The sequence below is a fragment of the Gekko japonicus genome, unplaced genomic scaffold (genome assembly GCF_001447785.1).
Source record: "Gekko japonicus isolate JY-2015 unplaced genomic scaffold, Gekko_japonicus_V1.1 scaffold490, whole genome shotgun sequence".
In the NCBI taxonomy this organism is placed as follows: Eukaryota; Metazoa; Chordata; class Lepidosauria; order Squamata; family Gekkonidae; genus Gekko; species Gekko japonicus.
Genome location: NW_015165249.1, coordinates 524,382 through 545,075, shown reverse-complemented (window position 1 = coordinate 545,075; position 20,694 = coordinate 524,382). Strand labels below are relative to the sequence as shown.

Here is a 20,694-nt window from a genome sequence, read left to right as displayed (position 1 = left end):
TGCCAGCTCGCATGCCTCGGCGAGTGGGCCAGGAAGGGGCAGGAGGGGGCTCTGGGAGGAGACCTGGGCCCTGGGACAGACCACGTGGGCCAAGGGGAGCACGGCGCGGCCATCTCTCCCATTCCCAAGGCCAGTCAGTCCCCCTGGGAAGATTTCATCCCCGCCAGCGGCTCCTCGTAGACTGTGGGTGAGAGGCTGGCCGGTGGGTCTGTGGGCAGGACCGAGGCGCTGACAGGCCAATGGCTGAGGGAGCGTATTTACTGAGGCACTGATAGGCCAATAGCTGAGGGAGTGCATTTTATGTGGCCACCCCAAATCACTTTTATTAATAAGGAAGGATAGCCCAATCTTATCCTGGTATACACAAAAAGAAGTCCCTCTTAGCTCAATTGGGCTTACTCTCAATAACCGCACACAGAATCACCTCCTTGATCATTCATTTCAAACTGGTACTCAGAACTCTCCCCCATGCTCTGCCATGACAACTTCGCTCATCTGAGCAAGGCTTTCCGCAGGTACCAACCTGCAACTGGGCAAAATCAACCACTAAGCAATACACATGCCTTCTCCTTTGTGGCCCCCACCTTGGGGTCTACCTTAGGAGGTCACTTTCTAGGCTTTCCACAAATTATGCAAAACTGAACTGTCCAAGAGGGCTTTTCTATATGAGCAATATAGGACAGCACTGTACAAAATTATTCACAAAGTTACTTGGACAAATTATTAGGAACTGTGGTGTATACGACTGTATAGAGCTTGCTGTAAATTGGATCCTGCTGTGTAATCTTGAATCATTGTGTGTGTCATGTTAGCAACTATGCTTGTCTTCCGTTCTGTTGTTTGAGATTCCTGGTTGGGTCTACAACCCAAATCCTATTTTATTGTTTACCGAATGTCATCCTGTCAATTGTGTTGCCTCACTCTTGACTCACCCTTGAGTCCCTGTGAGAAAGGCGGACTGTAACTAACGCAAATAATATTTTTTTAAAAAACTCACAGAGAAAACAAAGGTTCCAAGGCTATTCTAATATTTTGGTACTTCTCGAATACTACTCAGACCAGGAAGTTCACCTCTTTGTCTCTTTATTTTTATTTCCTTTTACTTGATTTTTTTATCATTTGAACTGACATTTCGCTGCGTTGGTCTTCTCCTTTTGTGCTTTTTCTGGCTCATGGTTTGGGCTTTCTTTTAGTTTTTATTGGTTGCTGCTTTTGTTCTGATGCACTTTTTTACATGGACTTCTAAGTTTGTTTTCATTGCACTGTTTGTTTTATTTCATCGGGATTCGCTTTTAGCAAATATTTGGAAAAGCAGGGTGAAAATAAATGCTGGTAAATAATGAATAAATAACAATGTTCTGCCCGCAGACTAGAGCTGCCTGGTTGGAAGGGAAAACATACCAGTGCCCTCATGCATTCACTCAAAATTCTATAAGCAAACTTCAAGGATTTTTTTTCCTGTGGGTGATGGAGTCGAGGTTAGGAGGAACGATGAGTAGCTTTAATGTTCCTTCTCAAAAGAAGACTTTATACTTTGTTTTTACGTTAAGGGGGGAAACCACATGATTGTGTAAATCGTCTTGGTGGAAAGTGCTGTCAAACTTACAGCGACCCCTGTAGGGTTTTCTAGGCAGGAGACAAACAAAGGTGGTTTGCCATTGCCGGCCTCTGTACAGCAACCCTGAGCTTCCTTGGTGGTCTTCCATCCAGGACTTCCGAGGTCGAAGTAGCCTGAGCTATCCAGACCAGGGCATGAGTTGTCATAAGGAACCACAATAGATCCTGATAGCATTCATTCTTTTGAGTTTACTGGGAGACTTTTGAACATCCTATTTATACTTTGGCTACATATGACAACGCTAATTAGCGATCATCCACCCAGTCAAGCCATTGATCCAGCAGTCTAAGCACTGCCTTCTCTGACTTGCAAATGACACCCCTCAAGGGTCTCAGCGTTTCCCCCAACACATGCTACCTGAAATATTTTAACTGGTTATGCCAAGAACTGAACCTGGAACGGCTACTTTGTGTGCATGGGCACTTCCAATTAGGTATAAAAATGGTGTAATTTAGAGGATCAGGGAAGGGGTTCTGGCTCAGTGGTAGAGCAACTGTGGATCAGGGAAGGGGTTCTGGCTCAGTGGTGGAGCAACTGTCCTGCATGCAGAAGGTTGCAGGTTCAATCTTCAGCATCTCCAGTTACAGGATCCCAGTTAGGAGGTGATAGGAAAGATCTTTCTTTATTGGATGCCCTGAGAAACAGCAGATGGACTAAGCACTATCAGCTAAATGGCCCAAATTCATATAACTGTGAGAGGACAAAAGAGAGTTTCTCAGGTTCCTTAGACTCTAGCGGAGCCTAAGAGATGGCTCCAAAAGCAGAGAGTAATAGCTGGTTAACCTCTACATTGTTGTGGGGAATTTGACAAATGCCACCCACTCTCTGAGGACTGTTGGGTAAATTTTTATCAACATTGCAAAATAATAATAATAATAATAATTGAAATGAACACAGCCATGGCTGTGCAATAGATGTGCTATGAACCGGCAGTGCTCACATTTAAGTTATTTTAAAAGCACTTATACTGTTAGAGAATAAGCCTGATATTTGCTTTATGAACTATTTATTGCTACACACAATGGACTGTGCATACACACATAGGCTCAGAAAGCTGTACACCTTTTGTGATGCCACACATAGAGGGTGCCTGCACATACCTTACATGTAAATAAGGTTTCAGCTACATAGTTGCCCAGCTTGGTGAAGAAGCACAAACCTCCATTATTGTGAGCAATGAAACAACCACTCTAGGAAGAAACAGCCCCCATGACAAAGCTGCTTATGGTCACGTACTACCCATCACCTGCTTTGTTCCTGAGCTGGAATTTCCTGCCAGATGGACATTTGGTTATCAATGGAACTGGCCAGCTTCATCAGCACTACAATGAAGCATCCTGACGCCTAGATTTCACACCTGTCCAGATGCCATACTTCGAGTAAGGTTTTAGGTTACAATATTGGCCACCCCTCTTAGGTAACCTCCCCTTCCCACATGCAACCAATAGGATTGTTTTTGGGATGGACTAACATGTAGGTGGGTCAAGAGGTTGGCACAGTTACCACCCATCTCTTGGACCCCCTATAAAAGGAGAGAACCAGTCACCTGGCCCCTTCTACCTTGCTAGATAGCATCTCCCCCTCAACAACCCCTGTCTGCTTTTACCCCTCTTGAGTCCCACTTGCTATCCCCAACCCTTGCCTCTACTAATCTCTTGATCTGCAGTCAAGAGACCCACACGTTCCGGTTGGTTCCGGTCATGTCTGAATTCCCTTTGTTTCCATTTCTTCCCCTCCATTCTTCATTGGAACAACCAAGCTTCAAGACAGATACGTATCGCCTGTCATCACTCCTACCTGCTAATGCAACTGTGCTTATTTCCTACTGTAATTCTTAAAAACTTGATTGAATGTGTGAGTGCATCAGTATTGTTTGTATGAGATATATTTTTAAGTAAAAGACATCTATTTTAACCACAACAGCCTCGAATCCTTTACTGGTAACCCTTGGTGGGATCAGGACCTTGGTATAAATTGGCAAGAACCCATTTATAAATTGCCAATTGCTGTAAATAAAGCAATTTGGCTAACAATAAAACACAGACAAATATAAATATTCTCTCCTTCCTCCACCTGATCCCCTGCTTAATAAAATAAAATTCATTGCAGCTTTCCTTCTTGAGATTACATCAAGGAAGCATTGCTAAGCAGTTATGAAGGACAGAAAACCCAGCCTCAAAGGAACACATCAAAAATGCCAGAAGTCCAATCAGTCTTCCTCACCAAGTGGGAGCGCCATATTTCCAGCTGGAGGTCCCCCCAAATGGAAAACCAGCTACATCTTGATACCCAGCATCAAATTCTGGAATCCTCTTGCCAAGTCAGAGAGTATTTGTCAATGAATTCCTAGTGCCTGAAACCAATGTTCCCTCTAAGGTGTGGAGTCTTGTGAGCAAAAATTCTGCTTTGTGAGCTACTGGCATAAAAGTTGTGAGCAAGCTATTTGGCTATTGCATAAATCAGTTTGCTCTGGAGCCATCCTCCCTGAGCTGAGACAAAAATCTGTGAGCCGGAGGCGAAAAAACTGTGAGCTAACTCACACTAACTCAGCTTAGAAGGAACACTGCCTGAAACATATATGCTAAACAGGAACAGGTACCTTTTTTCAGAATCTTTTCCTTATTTAGAATGTGCATCTTCCTCACATCAATAATGACGGTAACTCCTTATTTTATCTAAGCAACTGTCAGGCTCACAGTCATAGTAACTGTAGGGGGATTTCTTTCAGGATCAGTCAGTGATTTTGAAATATCCAAACCCTTAGCATAGTGGAAATGGGTGGATTAGGTGGGTGCAGTTTGGAGCACTGCCTGTTGGGGGAGCTAGAGAGCACCAGCCATCACTTTTTTTTTTAACTCAGATACTCTCCTGTTCTAAAACAAGCATTCATTCAGGAAACAGCAGTTGTACAATTTAGAGTTCGTTGTTTTGAAGAGAAAAAAAAACTGGTATGTGGAGCGAACCAGAGCTCGGAGACGGGGCATAGCCAATTTGCCCCCCAGCTAGAGCTATGGCCCTGCAGAATGCATATTGTTTTCCAAATTAGAAAACAAGCTTTACAATCCGCAGTTAGCGCTGTTCAGCTGAATTTCTAGCTCCAGCTGCTGCATCGGTGAAGGCAAAAGGGGAATCTAACATGGAAGCCAGTTAAACAGATGGCGGCAGAATTTATTCTCAGCTGGTGTTTACCATCTTGGTGAGACACTTAGCGCTACACAGCGGACAGTTTCGTTTATTTATCGCAGCAAGCCACCGTTGGCATCAACGGATCTAATAACCTCAAGTTCTTGCAGCCAACGTCAGTACGCATTTGCAAACTCCAGCCTGCAACAAAAGACAAACGGTCTCCGTTGTGATAGTTTCAGGCGGGTAGCTATGTTGGTGTGCAGTCAAAAGGGCTAGACACAAGTCCAATAGTACCTTAAAGGCAAATGAAATTTTGGTGTGTGTGTGTGTATGTGTAAGCTTTCAAGATTCAAAGTTCCCTTCATCAGATACCTTTGGTAAATGGTCGTCTTCTTCCACCGAGTGTCCAGCTTCGGGATCGATGCGCATGGAGCAGTAAGAGAGGTATAGGATACCCGCTTGGCCAGCCAGATCCACCTACCTCACAGGGTGTCTATTGTGGGGAGGGGAAGGGAAAGGGGTTTGTGAGCCGCTCTGAGACACCTTTGGGTAGTGAAGGGCGGGGTATCAATCCAATCTCTTCTTCTTCTTCTAATCAGCCCTGGAGATCAATGGGGTGGCAGATGCCGCAGCCAGGTTGCCCTTACATCTTTTCCTTTTTACTAAAGATTTCCATGAGAAATATCTGATGAAGGGAGCTTCAGCTCTTGAAAGCTTATAACCCCGTAAATCTCATTGGTCTCTAAACTAGAACGGGATTTGAATCTAGTTCACCCATTGTAAACAAAAAAGTAAAAGTGGGCCAAGACCCATGGAGACAGATTCAGATTCACAAAAGCCCATCAAGATGTTTTTGTTATGATCATGGACAAAATAACAATGTTGAAGCACGACTGCAAGAAGAATAATGCTCAGGAATTATTTGCACAGCCTTGGTCTATGTTTATAGATTTCTTGAATAAAAACAATTCCTGTCGAGTTGGTAAACAAGGAAATACTGAGTATGGTGTAAGGCTTGCATTGGTAACTTTTGGAAATATATTTATGAAGAGATCAAAATAGCACAAAATGTAATAAAAGTAGGACAATGTTGTTTGGAATCATATATAAAAGGTTTTTTTTGTAAAATTAGAAACTTTAATGTATTTTGTAGTAGTAGGTAGGTCATGTATGTTTATTTTTGTATACTTATAATAAAATAATAACAACAGATTATTCCTACTGGTAAAGCGCACAAGTGCCTCTTTCTTTCTTGCACTTCTTATTCTGCCCTTACACACGAAACAGGTCAAGAGGCCAGCTCACAACAAAGGTTAAATCAGGGGTGTCGAACTCATCTGTTACGAGGGCCAGATCTGACATAAATGAGACCTTGTTCGGCCGGGCCATGTGTGTCATAAAACGTAATGCCAGGTAGTGGAGATATAAACTTTATAAAAGACACAAACACAAAGGTGTTTTTTACTTAAAATAAAAACATGCTTAAAACATTAGCACTCTTGCAATATTTTGTTTACTTAACAGTGTCTGATAACTGACACCTCTTGCTCTGAATTATTACATCAAAATGTCTGTGCTGTTGCAATATTGAGTATGCTGTTCAGGTGTGTATCTGTAAGCTGCAAACCTACGATGACGCAGCAGCAGCAGAACTGGAAGAAGAGGCAGAAGACAACCAGTTCCACTGCGGGCCTGATAGAAGCCCTCCGGGGGCCTGATCCAGTCCCCGGGCCGCATGTTTGATACCCCTGGGTTAAATCATCAAAAAATGCATAAACTGAACAAAAGCTCCAAAACCAGCAACAAGATTGAGTCACAGACCTGGTTTCCACCTTTCAGAAGGAGGGTCCAAAGGCCCAGGCAAACAGACACATGGGTTGCCACCTCTAATGATCCATGCAAGAGCCCCAAGAGACAGATAGGTGTCTCTCAGCTGGAGAGGCAGCCCTGCCTCCTTCCTTGGACCAGCTCAACTCCAGGACCACGAAGGCTTGCCAACTCTGGATTGTGAAATTCCTGGAGATTTCCAGAGGGATCCTGGGGAGGCCGGACTCTGGGGAGGAGAATGGCCTCAACGGAGTATAATGCCATAAAGTCTACCCTCCAAAGCTGCCATTTTCTCCAAGGAAATTAGTCTCTGTAGTATGGAGATCAGTTATAATTCTGGATTATCTCTAGGCCCCACCTGGAGGTCGGCAACCCTACAGACACCAGAGAGCCTTTTCTTCTACCACCGTTCCATCCCCGGTGCAATGCTCACCTCAACACCACAGTGCGGTCTGTTTAAGTCTGAGGAGTCTTCTGTAGTGACGTCCTGGACTTCCAGACAAATAAACGAAACATCAGCAGCATGGAAAGTACAGTCTTAGCTGCACTTAAAAAAAACCCCAAAACCCACCAAACCCACAGAGAATCAGGGTTGCTAGGTCCCTCCTAGCAACCGGTGTTGGAGGGGGACTTACCAGGAGCAGCATGGAAAGAGGAAGATCTGTTCGATGTGCAGTGACATGTCTACATCACTGCCCATGTGACCCCGAAGTGAAGTTATCACGTCTGGGACGCTGGGGCAACACTCTGGTATTTGGGCAAAAACTCTATGGTAAAGTTGGCTTCTACCACAGAGTTTTTGCCCAAATACCAGAGCATCACCCTAATGTCCTGGATGTGATTAGGAGCAGCATGGAAAGAGGAAGATCTGTCTGATGTGCAGTGACATAGACATCCGTTGTGACATAGACATCCGCTGCACATCCGCTGCATTGCGGACAGGTATCTCTCTTTTTTGGGGTACGTTCCCCCCACCGGAAAGCTGATCAACGGCTGATCAATGGCCGAGAGGTGGGGCCTGTCAGTGGGGACTGCTGCCTCCACTGGGGGTTTTTGGCAACCCTACAGAGAAAGCAAGTTAGAACCTCCACCAGCAGACAGGTCTAGAGGCACTATGCCACCACAGAAAAGGCCCTACCTTATCTAGTAGCTGCATTTCTGATTATTGCAAAGAGGAGAACATGAAGGAGGGCCATTGAAGGATCTCTCAGTATCTGGGCAGATTCCTATGGGAGAAGGCAGTCCTTCGAGGGTTTTCCCCTCCATTTCATGATGTCTCTGATTATTCCTTACAACAGTGGAATAAGGAATACAGCTTCCCTTCCCAGTAAACAACGAAGAGATTCTGACCACAGATGCTTCAACTTTGTTACTGCAAAAACCTCTTTACATTCCAGTCTCCATAGTGCTGTAGGCCTTATCCTTCATTCACAGGAATGCTCTGTATGTGTAAATACTGTAAGCTGCATTTTAAAAGTACATATATGGATTTCCACCACAATACGTTTCGTGACCGGAAAGGTTTATTTCGCTGCTTTGGGTATTGTGGGAGATCCTGCAGCTAAAAATTCATGTGCTCTCAGCTCATGCTGTCCGCTGATTGTGTTCAGTACGCAGACCTAGACAGTGCATATTTTATGGAACTCAATTTTTAAAAAAACTGCAAAAATACTCCAGTAATTTGTATTTCAATACGAAAGGAAAGCAATTCAAGAAGCATTTCAAATATGAAGGACAAATGTATTAACCCACAGCGTACTCTGGAAATACAAAGAACCTGTGACGCAATGTTCCCTCTAAGCTGTGGAGTCTTGTGTGCAAAAATTCTACGTTGTGAGCTACTGGCATTAAAGTTGTGAGCAAGCGATTTGGCTACTGCATAAATTACTTTGCTCCGGAGCCATCCTTCCTGAGCTAAGACAAAAATGTGTGAGCTGGAGGCTAAAAAACTGTGAGCTAGCTCACACTAACTCAGCTCAGAGGGAACACTGCCTGTGAGGTGCAGCGGTAAGAGAGACTAGCACCGGGAGCACCAGGTATCAACCCTCTGCTGGGCCATGAAAATGACTGGGTGATCTTGGACTGGTTACTATCACATGAACACATGGCAGTGCCTTATGCTGTGTAAGACCATGGGTCTACCTAGGTCAGGGTTTTGAGCCAGCATGGACATGGGTCTACCTAGGTCAACCTTTTTGAGCCTGCAGGGGCATTTGGAATTCCGACCCAGTGTGGTAGGTGCAGCCATAAAATGGCTGCCACAAAATGGTTGCTACATGAGGCAGAGGCAGCCACAAAATGGCAGCCGCACTTTATCATCAGTCACACATTGAAGGTCTTTGTGCTGTGGTGGGAGCTGTTGCCAAAGCGACGTTTTTAAAAACGGGCATAGTCAATCATATCTCCATTGGCCAATCAGAAGCCTTGCTGGGCAAAACCCCCACTTGAACCAGCCCACTTTTTAAAAACACTTGAGCAGCAGGAAAGGTGTGGGGGAGTGCCCTGACACCCACAGGCACCATACTTGGGGACACCTGATCAAGGCCAGTGTTGTCTATTCTGACTGGTAGTGGCTCTCTGAAGTCTCAGGTAGTGGCATTTCACAGGGTCTACTGCTTGATTCTTTTCACTGGAGATGCCTGCAGATGCTTTCCCACTGAGTTATGGCTCCTACATTTCAGGGTTATTGGAAGCACAAAATGGAGGAGACCACGTATACCACCTTGAGCTCCATGGAGGAAGCCAATAAACCATGATAAATCATTCCAAAATAAAATATTCAACATCTTCCTTCTATAATGTCTTCTATTAACGATGGGATGGCTCGTATATTTCAAGAACACCGCAAGAATTCCTGTCTTACAAAGTACATATATATGATATTGTGAAATCCAAAAACCAGAGATAAAAAGCAGGGAAGGCAATAGTTTCCTTATAAACAAAACAAAACAAAAAAGTATGACATTCTACACCTGGGGGAATATCACCTTCCTTCAACATCCCCAGTGGAATTTATGATCCTGTAATCAGCAACCTAACCATGTATTACAAATATAGATGATTTTCTAATCAAGATGGAAATGTGGAGAAGCCCATATTTGGCCCCCAGCCTTTACCACACGTCAGAAACTGTAGCAAGAAAAACAAATCCTCACGATCAAGCAATCACATAGTAGAAAACCACTTTCACATACAGCTGATCATCTATGGCTGTGGTCACACAGAGCATTAGCCACGCTACAGAGACGGAAGATAGGCGTATTTTCCGGGCGTGATCACAACACAAAATCTGGGCAGCGTAGAGCTCCCGTGGCGAACCCAAGGCTTCCCGGCGAAGATGCGGAGTTAAAAACTAGTACCTCCGAGGTACTAGTTTCCGGAAACCGCAGGGCAAGGGCTGGTGTCTGATCGCGTTTCCGGTGGTGGCATCCGGCGACCACCCATGTCCCTTCGCAAACAGGTTTCCCCCCCCCAAGTCTCCACAAGATGCGCACAAGCACCCAACGGTGCATGCGCACAAAGAGGAAAGCGAAAGTGCCGTTTCGGCTTAAAAAAAAAAATGACCCCGTTTGTCACGGCAGCGGCGCCTAGACATTGCTGGTGTAATCGCGCCGCACTGCTTCTTTGCCATGCTGCAGGATCGTCACGTGATCGCCACCCTCGTTTACCCGCCGGCGCCAAGGGAAGGACCCGTGGTGTGCCGCCGGCGCGTCTGATCGCGTAATCGCGGATCAAACTGCGCCGGGGCAATTAGCCACGCCTCCCCCCCGCGATATCCGGCCCATGTGACCGGGGCCCATATATGCCTACTGAGCTTCTGACTATATAAGGGAGTACTCCCCCCACCCATCTCAGACTCACATATAAACAGGAACACAATATGGTGTCAGAAGTGGGATAATCTACTCCTCTTAGATGCATTCAGGGGCACCAGTTGCTTGTGCTCTGCATCTCTGGGGCACCAGTTGCTAGTGCTCTGCATTTCTGAATCTCTAATCTCCCACCCAAACAAAAGCATGGGTTCTGGATAGATCTATACTTTCATAGAATCATAGAGTTGGAAGGGATCTCCAGGGTCATCTAGTCCAACACCCTGCACAATGCAGGAAATTCATAAATACCTCCCCCCACACCCCCAGTGACTGCTATTCCATGTCCAGAAGATGACAAAAAACCTCCAGGATCTCCAGGTCAGTTTGACTTCCTGACCCCAAAGTGGTGATCAGCATTTCCCTGGGTGTGTAAGAAAGGGCCACAAGAACTAAGCACTGAGGCAACCCTTCCTGCCCTCCCTCTCAGATCTGCCTAAGATCACAGAATCAGCATTGCTGTCAGATGGCCATCTAGCCTCTGTTTGTAAACCTCCCAAGAAGGTGAACCCACCACCTCTCAAGGAAGCTTGTTCCACTGAGGAACCGCTCAAACTGTCAGGAAGTTCTTCCTAATGTTTCTCCGAAAACTCTTCTGATTTAATTTCAACACGTTGATTCTGGTCTGACCTTCTGGGGCAACAGAAAACAACTCCGTACCATCCTCTATATGGCAGCCCTTCAAGTACTTGAGGATGGTTATCATATCACCTCAGTTCCCTCCTCTCCAAGCTAAACATACCCAGCTCCTTCAACCTTTCCTCATAGGACTTGGTCTCTAGACCCCACACCATCTTTGTTGCCCTCCTCTGGACACATTCCAGCTTCTCTAGATCCTTCTTAAATTGTGGTGCCCAAAACCGAACACAATACTCTGGACACTGTACCTTCACATGCCTTTATCTGATACTGTTTTTTCCTTCTGAAAATAAGTCTCCATTTCTCATTGCAGACACCCACATCAGATTCAAGAGGCTAAAGGCAATTATCTCCAGTATAATGCACCCATGTTAATTTTGTTGAAGGAAATTGGGCCTCCTGTATTGATGCCCCCATTCTCTCCCTTCCTTCAGAAAGGGTTGCTTCATTAAAGAGAATCAAAGTTCTCTGACAACAAAGGAATCCTCCACTTAGATCACTGCAACAGAGATACCTGCTAATGGAAGAACTCCCAATGTAGATTAAACCTAATCTATTAATGATCAACTTAATGTCTGCTGTAGTTGGGGAATCTAATGTTCATTTTGATAAATCTTTTAAGCTGCGCCACGTTTAATACCCTCATTTGGAAGAGAGGAGCACACAAGGAAAAAAAAAATGATGGCGTCTGGATCCCATTCCAAAGGCCCTGTGTCTCAAATGGGACTGCCGATAATTTCAATAAAAGGGGCCTTTTGGAACACTCTGCATTACGGTCTGCCTTTGTAAAAGCTATTCTCGGGGGAACTGCAAGCACAATTCAGAGACTGCAAGCCCAAGGAATGGAAATGAACAAACCATTTTGGAGATACATATTAATCAGTAGAAAAGAGCTTGAAGTACACTCCAGTGCACTACAAGAGTGAATGCGGCTTCCTTTATTAGCTTTGTACGAACTGTTAGCCCCCATCATAAAGCTTGAAGGATTCGAAAGAACGGCAAAAAGAGGGTGGGGGGGGAGAGAAACACTTCTTCACTTTGTATAGACTATTGACAAAAGCCTTCCAAATCAAACATGCCTGAAAATGAAAGTGAGTTTTGCAGCCCAGAATGTTGGTTCTTCTGTTGCTATGCACATTCTCTTGACTTAACCTCACCTGTAGACATTTCAAGCAATCCTAGAACTCAAGGATCCTATTGCTGGGTCACCGAACACGAGAGCACAGCAGGCAAAATTAAATAACAGGTGACATTAGACAGAACACATCCTCTACTTCTTTCTATCCACTGCGATGTAGTTGATGGAAGGTAGGTCTTACATTGGATTCAGATTCTTTGTCATAAAACCCACTGGTTAACTTTGGGCCGGTCACTCTTGTCTCAACCTAATGTGCCTGTACAGGAAGGAAACTATAAGACTGGGGTTGTTCGATCTTGCTCTTGTTTACGCCACACCAACAAGGAAACTGTAGCAGAATGTACTTTATGGTAGCTGCAATCAGCCTCCTGGCTCACATGCATTTGCCTTGAAGTTATGAGTGTGCAAGACCATGATATTGTGTGGAAGGTGTTACCGCACCTTCCCACAACTTGCTATTCTCTCAATAAGCACACTTAGGAAGGTGTGATTTTTTGCACCAGCACGATGGTAAATATAGGACATCCCTTTGGCAGCACGAATGATATGAAAATATCTCTAGGGCATTACAGCAGTCAGTCCTTGAGGATGCAAAAGCCCAGACAATAATTGCAAGATCCTTATGAGAAAACTTGAATATTAAGGGGAAGACTAAGTGCGGAACCTTTCTTCCGGACACACTAAATTCCACATGCAAGAGTTGGTTGGGTTTTTTGTTTTTGTTTTAACTTGGGATAATAGTCAAAAAGATTATGCCCTCATGGCATTCTGAAAGGGGACAATCCCAGCAGGGGAGTATCATGTAATATTTCTGGATGGCTCGATTGGGACATTATCACACCCACCCACTGATAAGGAATTAGTGTGATGCGTGGCAAACCACAGTTTGCAATCAGCCAAAGAATTATAAACTTAAACCCTGGTTTGTGGTAAGATTGCATAGCATGGTTTAGGCTGTCTGTGATTTGATGTGATGTCTGAATTAACGAACTATATTTATGGCTGAACAATGTTTGAGTCTAGTGGTGCCTTTAAGACCAACATAGTTTTATTTAATACCCAGCATTAAACTTTGTTGGTCTTAAAGGTGCCACTGGACTCAGACTTTGTTCTGTTGCTTCACACAACACAGCTACCCACCTGAATCTATATTATAGCTGTTATTCTACTTCCAGAGGCTACTGCATATGGACAATACGACACTAAACGTCCAGATAAATGAAAGTAGGCTGCTTACAGGTTTGCAAAATATTATTTGGTTTCTAAATTATGCTTAGCATAAACCATGGTATGGCAAGATGTCTACATCAAATCTATGGCTGCTTTTAGATGTCACAACATGCCTCAGTTTTTGCCATGGACACAGCCTCCTTTTCTTTTAAGTGAAGCAGAAGTGAATGCTGATTTGAGAAGCTTTTGATCGAATTCCAGTCTGCCTGTTCCTGGACTCAAGGTTGTTGGGGTGATAAAATGGAGGAAAGGAGACTTATGTAAGTCGCTGTAGGTCCCCATGGAGAACAAAAATGTGGTATAAATGAAATAAATAAAATTAAACAAAAAATAAACTGGAGTTTGCTTTCTTCAAATTCCAGTTTGCCAAGGGGCCCATATTCAGACATCGCAGCAAACTGAAGTTTGATTGAAGGCTGCACAGGAACATAAGAACATTCGTGCTGGATCAGATCGGTAGTCCATCACTATGCTGTTTCACATGTTGGCCAACTAGTTGTCCTGGTCAACAAACAGGGCATAGAGCCCAAGGCTTTTCCCTGATGCTGTCCTTGGATACACAGGCTCTTTTTAATCAACATGGCTAGTAGCCACTGATCCTCTGAATCTAGTACCTTTTCAAAGCCATCTATGCTTGTGGTTATCACTATGTCCAACTGCCAGAGGATTTCTCTATTTAATTACTGGTTGAATGAAGAAGTACATCTATGCTTGTGGTTATCACTATGTCCAACGGCCAGAGGATTTCTCTATTTAATTACCGGTTGAATGAAGAAGTGCATCCTTTTGTCTGTCCTGTACCTATCACCCATCAGCTTCATTGATTCTTCCCACATATTTCCAGGAGAAGGAGAAAAGAGTTCTTTCTATCCACTTTCTCCATCCCATGCATAATCTTATACATTTCTCACGTCCCACCCCTCACCTTAACTATCCTCTCTCTAAACTGAAAAACTCCAGACTCTTCAGTCTTTCACTGTAGGAAAAATGCTTCACACAGTAGCTCCAAAACTGTGTTTGCACCCACCGCGGTTCAATCTTCATCCATCTCCCACGACCTCATTTTTATCCCCCTCCACCATCCCCATGCACATGAAAACGTGTACCCAGAATTAAACTTTGTTGGTCTTAAAGATAACATTTATTCTGTTGCGTCAGACCAACATGGCGACCCACCTGAATCTGGCAAATAGATGTGCACCATTGATTCTGATGAGAGCAGATCTTGGGTTTTCCTTGTTAAAAACCTAGGAAGTGAGTTATGTCTCCCTACCAGTTCCTACCAAACTTCAGGCCTGCTCAGAACTTATGATTATATCTGCCCATGCAAGTTGAGTTTTCAGAGATTCTTCTCTGCTAGAGAAGGGTAAAAATAAACATCTATTTGTTTCTTGCATGGATGATCAATCACAAATTTGCTAGAGCTCTGTCAGCATTTACAAGCCTCTATTATTAGAGGATGCCTCTATGTAAGTTCTGGGAGCACGAGACAGTGATGCTGGATGATTCTTAGTCAGAAAGACAAGATTAAAAAAGAGAACGTCTGAAAATGAGGCCAATCGATACATTTTGCTGAAGCACTGCACAGCTGTCCACATGTGCCCGCAAATACACCATGCACAAAGGAACATTTGTCTATTCCTTGCTTTTAGATAGCTGCCAGATACAATTATCACCTTTGGACTAGCCCTCTGTTAGAATTTTAATAGCCACCTCCTAAGTTGTTTGGATATTTCCAATGTAGCATTCAAGGAGCTGATCCTGCAACTAATTTCTGTGATAAAAACTGTAACACAGAAAAGATGGTATCTACAGGTGCACTGCAGGCATAATAAACTCTTTCCACACTGTGATTTCTGTTATGGCAGGTATGGCAGGGGAAAGCATCCATGTAAATGGGGCACACAACGCATCAAAAGCTGCCCACGGACATCTCATGGGTAGGGACGAAATGTATACTTGCATGCCCTCAACCACTTAGAACACTGCAACGCCCAAGCACTGTTTCCTGGTCTATTACCTAGGAAATTATCATCCTGTACCTCAAGATAACACATTTGTATGAGGACCAAACTAGACACGCTGGAGAACCCGTGGCCATCATGGGTCCACCGTCACCATTATAGAGTAATTTTAAAATGCCCCAAGTTGGGCCCATGGTGCAGAGCTCCCCCTCACCTCATGCGCTTTCAAGTGCCGAAGTGACCATGGGGGGGAGGGGCACAGCTCTTTTGGCACTTGAAAAGGTGTGTGTGAGTGGAAGAGTTCTGTGTCATGAGTGCTGCTGAGGAGGAGCTCCCGGCCATCAGCAGAACCCACACCTGACCCCGATGAAGCCGCAGAGTCTGTCGGTGTGTCCTTGCCGTCCTTCCCAGCAACAGCCGAGGAAGACCGATGCACGGCAGACGGCCCCCCTGACTCACCTCCACAGGTGGTACGTTTGTGGAGTTGGCTCCGTCAGGACTTAGCATCCCGGAGGCGGGAGGCACGCCTGCACAGCAGGCGGTCCCTGAGCCCTGAGTTCCAGCAGAAGCCAGGATGTATGCGCTGAACTCTAATTGACAGCAGCCCTTGAGGGGTATTTAGCTCCCCACTCGATGCTGGTTCCTTGTGCCAGCAAATAGTCAGCTTGACGACGCTTCCGCACCCACCTCGCCCGTGTTCACAGTTCCTGTCTCGTGCTCTGAACTCTTGGCTCCTCAACCCTGGCTTTGACGACTACGCTTTTGGTTTGTGCTTTGGACTCCTGTTTCAGCTCCTGTTTTGCTACCTCTTGGCTTTGACCCCGGACTGGACCTGGACTGTGTCTCTCTCGCTCTGCCCACACTCCAGCCCGTGACACTCTGTGCTGTGGGCCCAATCAAGTCCTTGCCGGATTTTAAAATGGTGACAGCGAACTTGTGGCAGCCATGAGTTCTCTGTCATGTTTAGTTTGGTTCTGAGACATGTATTTGAAAGGGAGAGAAATAACGTGTTAGAGGCTGTCAGCTTTTTAAAAAAAAATCAATCCCACCTAATTCCACTCCATATTACAGTCCTCATCTCATGTGGTTTTTGTCCCACGATGACCAGCATACCTTTTTGGTGGTCAAAGCAGATCCCCACCACCACCAACTGAAAAGCTGGACAGATCCAACCCATTGAGTTGTATTCTCAAATATGTATTGTGGAAACCTAAAATAACAGCAGTAGACAGGTACCTTTTTTGCATGCATATGTACATCAGACGTTTTGGGCATATAACACAGGACTTTGGACACAAAAATTATTACTAAATAAAATGTTGCAAATGCCCACTCCAATCTCACCTCAAACATCCTGACGTGTTCTTGAAGACAGTGGTCCACTCGGCGTCTCGAGGCTTTGAGTCTTCATTTGGCTCACTCTCCCAACCAGAATGGGGGATGATCACTTCGTTGGTCAGTGTCTGAAGACCGTGGTTAATGATTACCATTTTGAGGGGCTCATAGGATGACAGGTTCCAAAGGGTACCTTTTAATTAGAGAAAATTGGAAAGAAGAGTCTGTTTTTAATCAGAGTTCTTGCAGGCTCTGGACACCAGTTCCCTCTCCCAAAGCCTCAGTGGTTCCCAGGCCTCTCCTCCACACCACGCAGACTCAATCCAATCATGTGGGGGGGGGAAATTCACATGTCTTCATGGGCCCCTCAGGTGACTGGGCCTCCCAGAATGTTGTCTCTCTAGCCCTTCATCTTTCTGGTCCTGATCACCCATGTGAAATAGAATTTCCTGAAGAGAATGTTGTCTCTCTAGCCCTTCATCTTTGTGGTCCTGATCACCCGTGTGAAATACAATTTCCTGAAGATCATCATCAAACTAAATGTGGGTCATCACAAAACTCTGTTCAAACATAAGAGCAAAATTAGAACAGTACCACAGCCAATTACTGTTTGTAATAATAATTTACAGATCTGACAGAGTAAGGAAGGATTAAAGGCCATTACAACTAACTATATTAACCGCTACAAAACACTCTCACTTCCTGAACTCACATAGCAAATTCTGCAGCTCTGTAAGTAACAAACGTGCTACCGCTGAAAGAGAATAAATAAGCTTATAACCATCAGAATTAACCCATATATCGTTTAATTGGGTGACAGCGTTATACAAGGTACAGTCAACAAACATGACAACAAATATTTTTAGGTGACTGAATCTCATAAATAATCTTTGATCTAAAAGGGTTTCATGGCCATGGACTTCCAGATATTAGAAGGTAGTCAGAACAAAAGTGTGGTTGATACATGCTGCAGATTTCTTTAAAGTATGTTTCTAGCCCTCATTGCTGCAGAAATAGAACTGAAGCTGGGTGAGCAATGTAAATAGGCTTGAAGCTGGGTGAACTCTCCATAGAAAGGATGAGCAAATGCTCTCCATTTCCTTCCTGTTTAAAATTGTTAATATTTTGTTAATGTTTTTGGCTGTACATTTTTTGCTCTCTTTTGCTCCGCTTTGTTATACAGTACACCTGTTGTACTGTTTTTATGTGAATAGTATGCAGTTTAGGTGTATAGAGGCTTCCCAAGACCCCCCGGGGGGCAGGGAAACTCCCGCCCCAGAGGCCTGTTCCCCGCCGCTGGCAGATCGGGCCCCAGGGGGAACCCCACCCCGACGTGCGCGTCACCCGGAAGTGGTTTTCTCTATGGTTTTCCCTCGGATGGTTGTGGCCCCGCCCCCAGCGTGCCTGGTGGCGTCACGTCACTTCTGGGTGACGTGCGTTCGGCACACGTGCGCTCCAGCCGCAGCGCGGGAGTCCCCCAGTAAGGAGATATTTCGACTTGGCAACCCTCTCTGTGTGTGTGTGTGTGTGTAATGCTTCAGAATGCATTCATTTTATAGGAAGAATTTGGTACAAGTAAAAAGAAATTGGCATGAAAATAAAGAGTCACAGGAATGATTCACCTATGACAGAATACCAAAATGGAGATTTTTTTCAGGTTGAAACAGCAAGGATGAAAACTACAGCCCTACAAGAGCAGCAGAACAAAAGGATGCTGCAGAAAATGTTCCGTTAGTTTGATTCAGCAGGGCTCGCTATACATTACAGTGTAAAGAACTTGCAAAACACCCCTTTCCTCCATTACTAGCAAGTGCAGAAAGATGCCAAACAATAACACACGCGTAATATACTTTCCATCATTGATACAAAGTGCAAAATTCAGCTTTTCTTGGTGTAGAATCCGGGTTCCCTTTCTACAGAACTCCATTTGACACGTTCTTGCTATCACTCTTCAGCACAGAATATACTCATAAAAAGCTTTAAATGAAATGCCTCAAGCTGTATCACCCACAGCTACTGTGGCTTCCTCGAAAAGGGTTGGAGTCAGGGAGAAAGCAAGAGAATCCAATACTTGGGAAAGCCACTCTCTTTTCTCAGTTCTACATTACCGAAATGGTATAATAACAATCATCTCCCCAGCATTACTGTCAGGATATATAAGATGGAGAGGTAAAGCGATAATCCTTCCCTATGCCCGATATAAATGCTAAGTGAAAGCCCCCCGAGTGCAAACAATCCACATGAACATCAGCTTTTCAAAAATCTAATGTGCTGCAGCAGTAACCCCTCCAAAAAAAAACATCGCACCCACTTTTGCTAAAGCTCTCAGGAAAACAACATATGCCAGAGTTAAGCAGAAATCCTTTAGGAAATGCATCTAAAACTTTCTATAGACTAGTCAGGTAAAATGAATGACGCTGCCCCAATAGCCTTGCAAAAGATGACTCTTCTCAAAAGGTACAACTTTCTGTGTCAGCAGCAAATGTGTTCTAGTATATAGATGAGAATCCTCATTACTGCCAACATGGATGATACATACATATACCTTAGGACTGTGACATTTGGTTGATTGATTGGTAGGATTCATTGACAAGAAGGGGTTTTTTTCCCCTGAGTGACTAAAAACAGGTGTCCCAGTTAATCAGGCAGAAGATTCCTTTTTAAGCAGTATTAATCTTCAGTGCTTGAAGATTAATACAGTTTTAAAGAACAGTTGACACCCCACTCTAAAGGCAAGTGTTGAGACATGGTTATAAATATACATACATACATACATACATACATACATACATACGGTCACCGATTTGCAGCTGACTTACGGTGACCCCATAGATGGTTTGCCTGCCTCTGGCCCCAGTCACACGGAAGATTTTGGCCCGGGAGAGGGATGGATCGGGGGTGCAGCAAACGGGCGCAATCTCACCGCAACATCTGGGAAGCGGCGCACACCCGTCCTCAATCCGTCCCCAAACCCGGAAAAGCCGCTGCAAAAAAGAACCTCCTACAGAGGAGGACTTACCTGAAGCACCACAGCAAGCAGGGCCATGGGATCGCCACCGCGCCCGTCGTCCGGAGCAATCCAGGCTCCCGGCCGAACTGTGCATGCGCACACATGCGCAGTTCGGCAGCCAGGGCGCCCCCCCCCCCCGGCATCTGATTGTGCCGGGGAGGAACTGCGCGGCGGCTCAGGGGATTTATGTGATCCCACTGCCACATGTTTCTTTTGGTGCGGCTTTAAAAAGCCACACTTTGGCCGTACTCCTCCCCCCCGTGTGGCAGGGGCCTCTGCAGAGCAACCCTGGTATTCCTTGGTGGCTTCCCATCCAAATACTCACCTTGCTTAGCTTCTGAGATTTGAAGGGATTGGGCTAGCCTGGGCTATCCAGATCAGGGCTGGGACAGAAATGCATTTACACAAATCAAGGCTATGAAAGATACAGTGCAGACTAAGATCTGGGAAACTGAGGTTTCATCACCACGCTGCTTCTACAGCACAGTGGTCACCCAGACTTCGATGAGATACTTGCTGGGTGACCTTGGGTTTCCCAGATCTTAGTCTAACCAGGCCAGGGGTGTTGAACTCACTGGAAATGTGTTATTAAAAGTTTAAAAGTGTTTGTCTGTGTCCTTTATAAAGTTTATATCTCCACTACCTGGCATTAGCATTTATGACACATATGGCCCGGCCCAACGATATTTCATTTATGTCAGATCTGGCCCTCATAACAAATGAGTTCGACACCCCTGCTAGCCACCAGTGTTCCCTCTAAGCTGAGTTAGTGTGAGCTAGCTCACAGTTTTTTAGCCTCTGGCTCACACATTTTTGTCTCAGCTCAGGGAGGATGGCTCCAGATCAAACTAATTTATGCAGAAGCCAAATCGCCCGCTCACAACTTTAATGCCAGTAGCTCACAAAGAAGAATTCTTGCTCACAAGACTCCACAGCTT

The 20,694-nt window shown here is 44.9% G+C and overlaps 1 protein-coding gene across 1 annotated transcript in view; it reads right to left on the bottom strand.

Annotated features, from left to right (window-relative positions):
* ARVCF (armadillo repeat gene deleted in velocardiofacial syndrome) overlaps window positions 1–20,694 on the bottom strand; it is a 249,860-nt gene that overhangs the window by 146,118 nt on the left and 83,048 nt on the right. Inside the window, exon 4 of the mRNA XM_015410114.1 lies at window positions 16,756–16,939. Coding sequence (XP_015265600.1) covers window positions 16,756–16,939 — 184 coding nt within the window. The remainder of the gene's footprint in view (window positions 1–16,755; window positions 16,940–20,694) is intronic.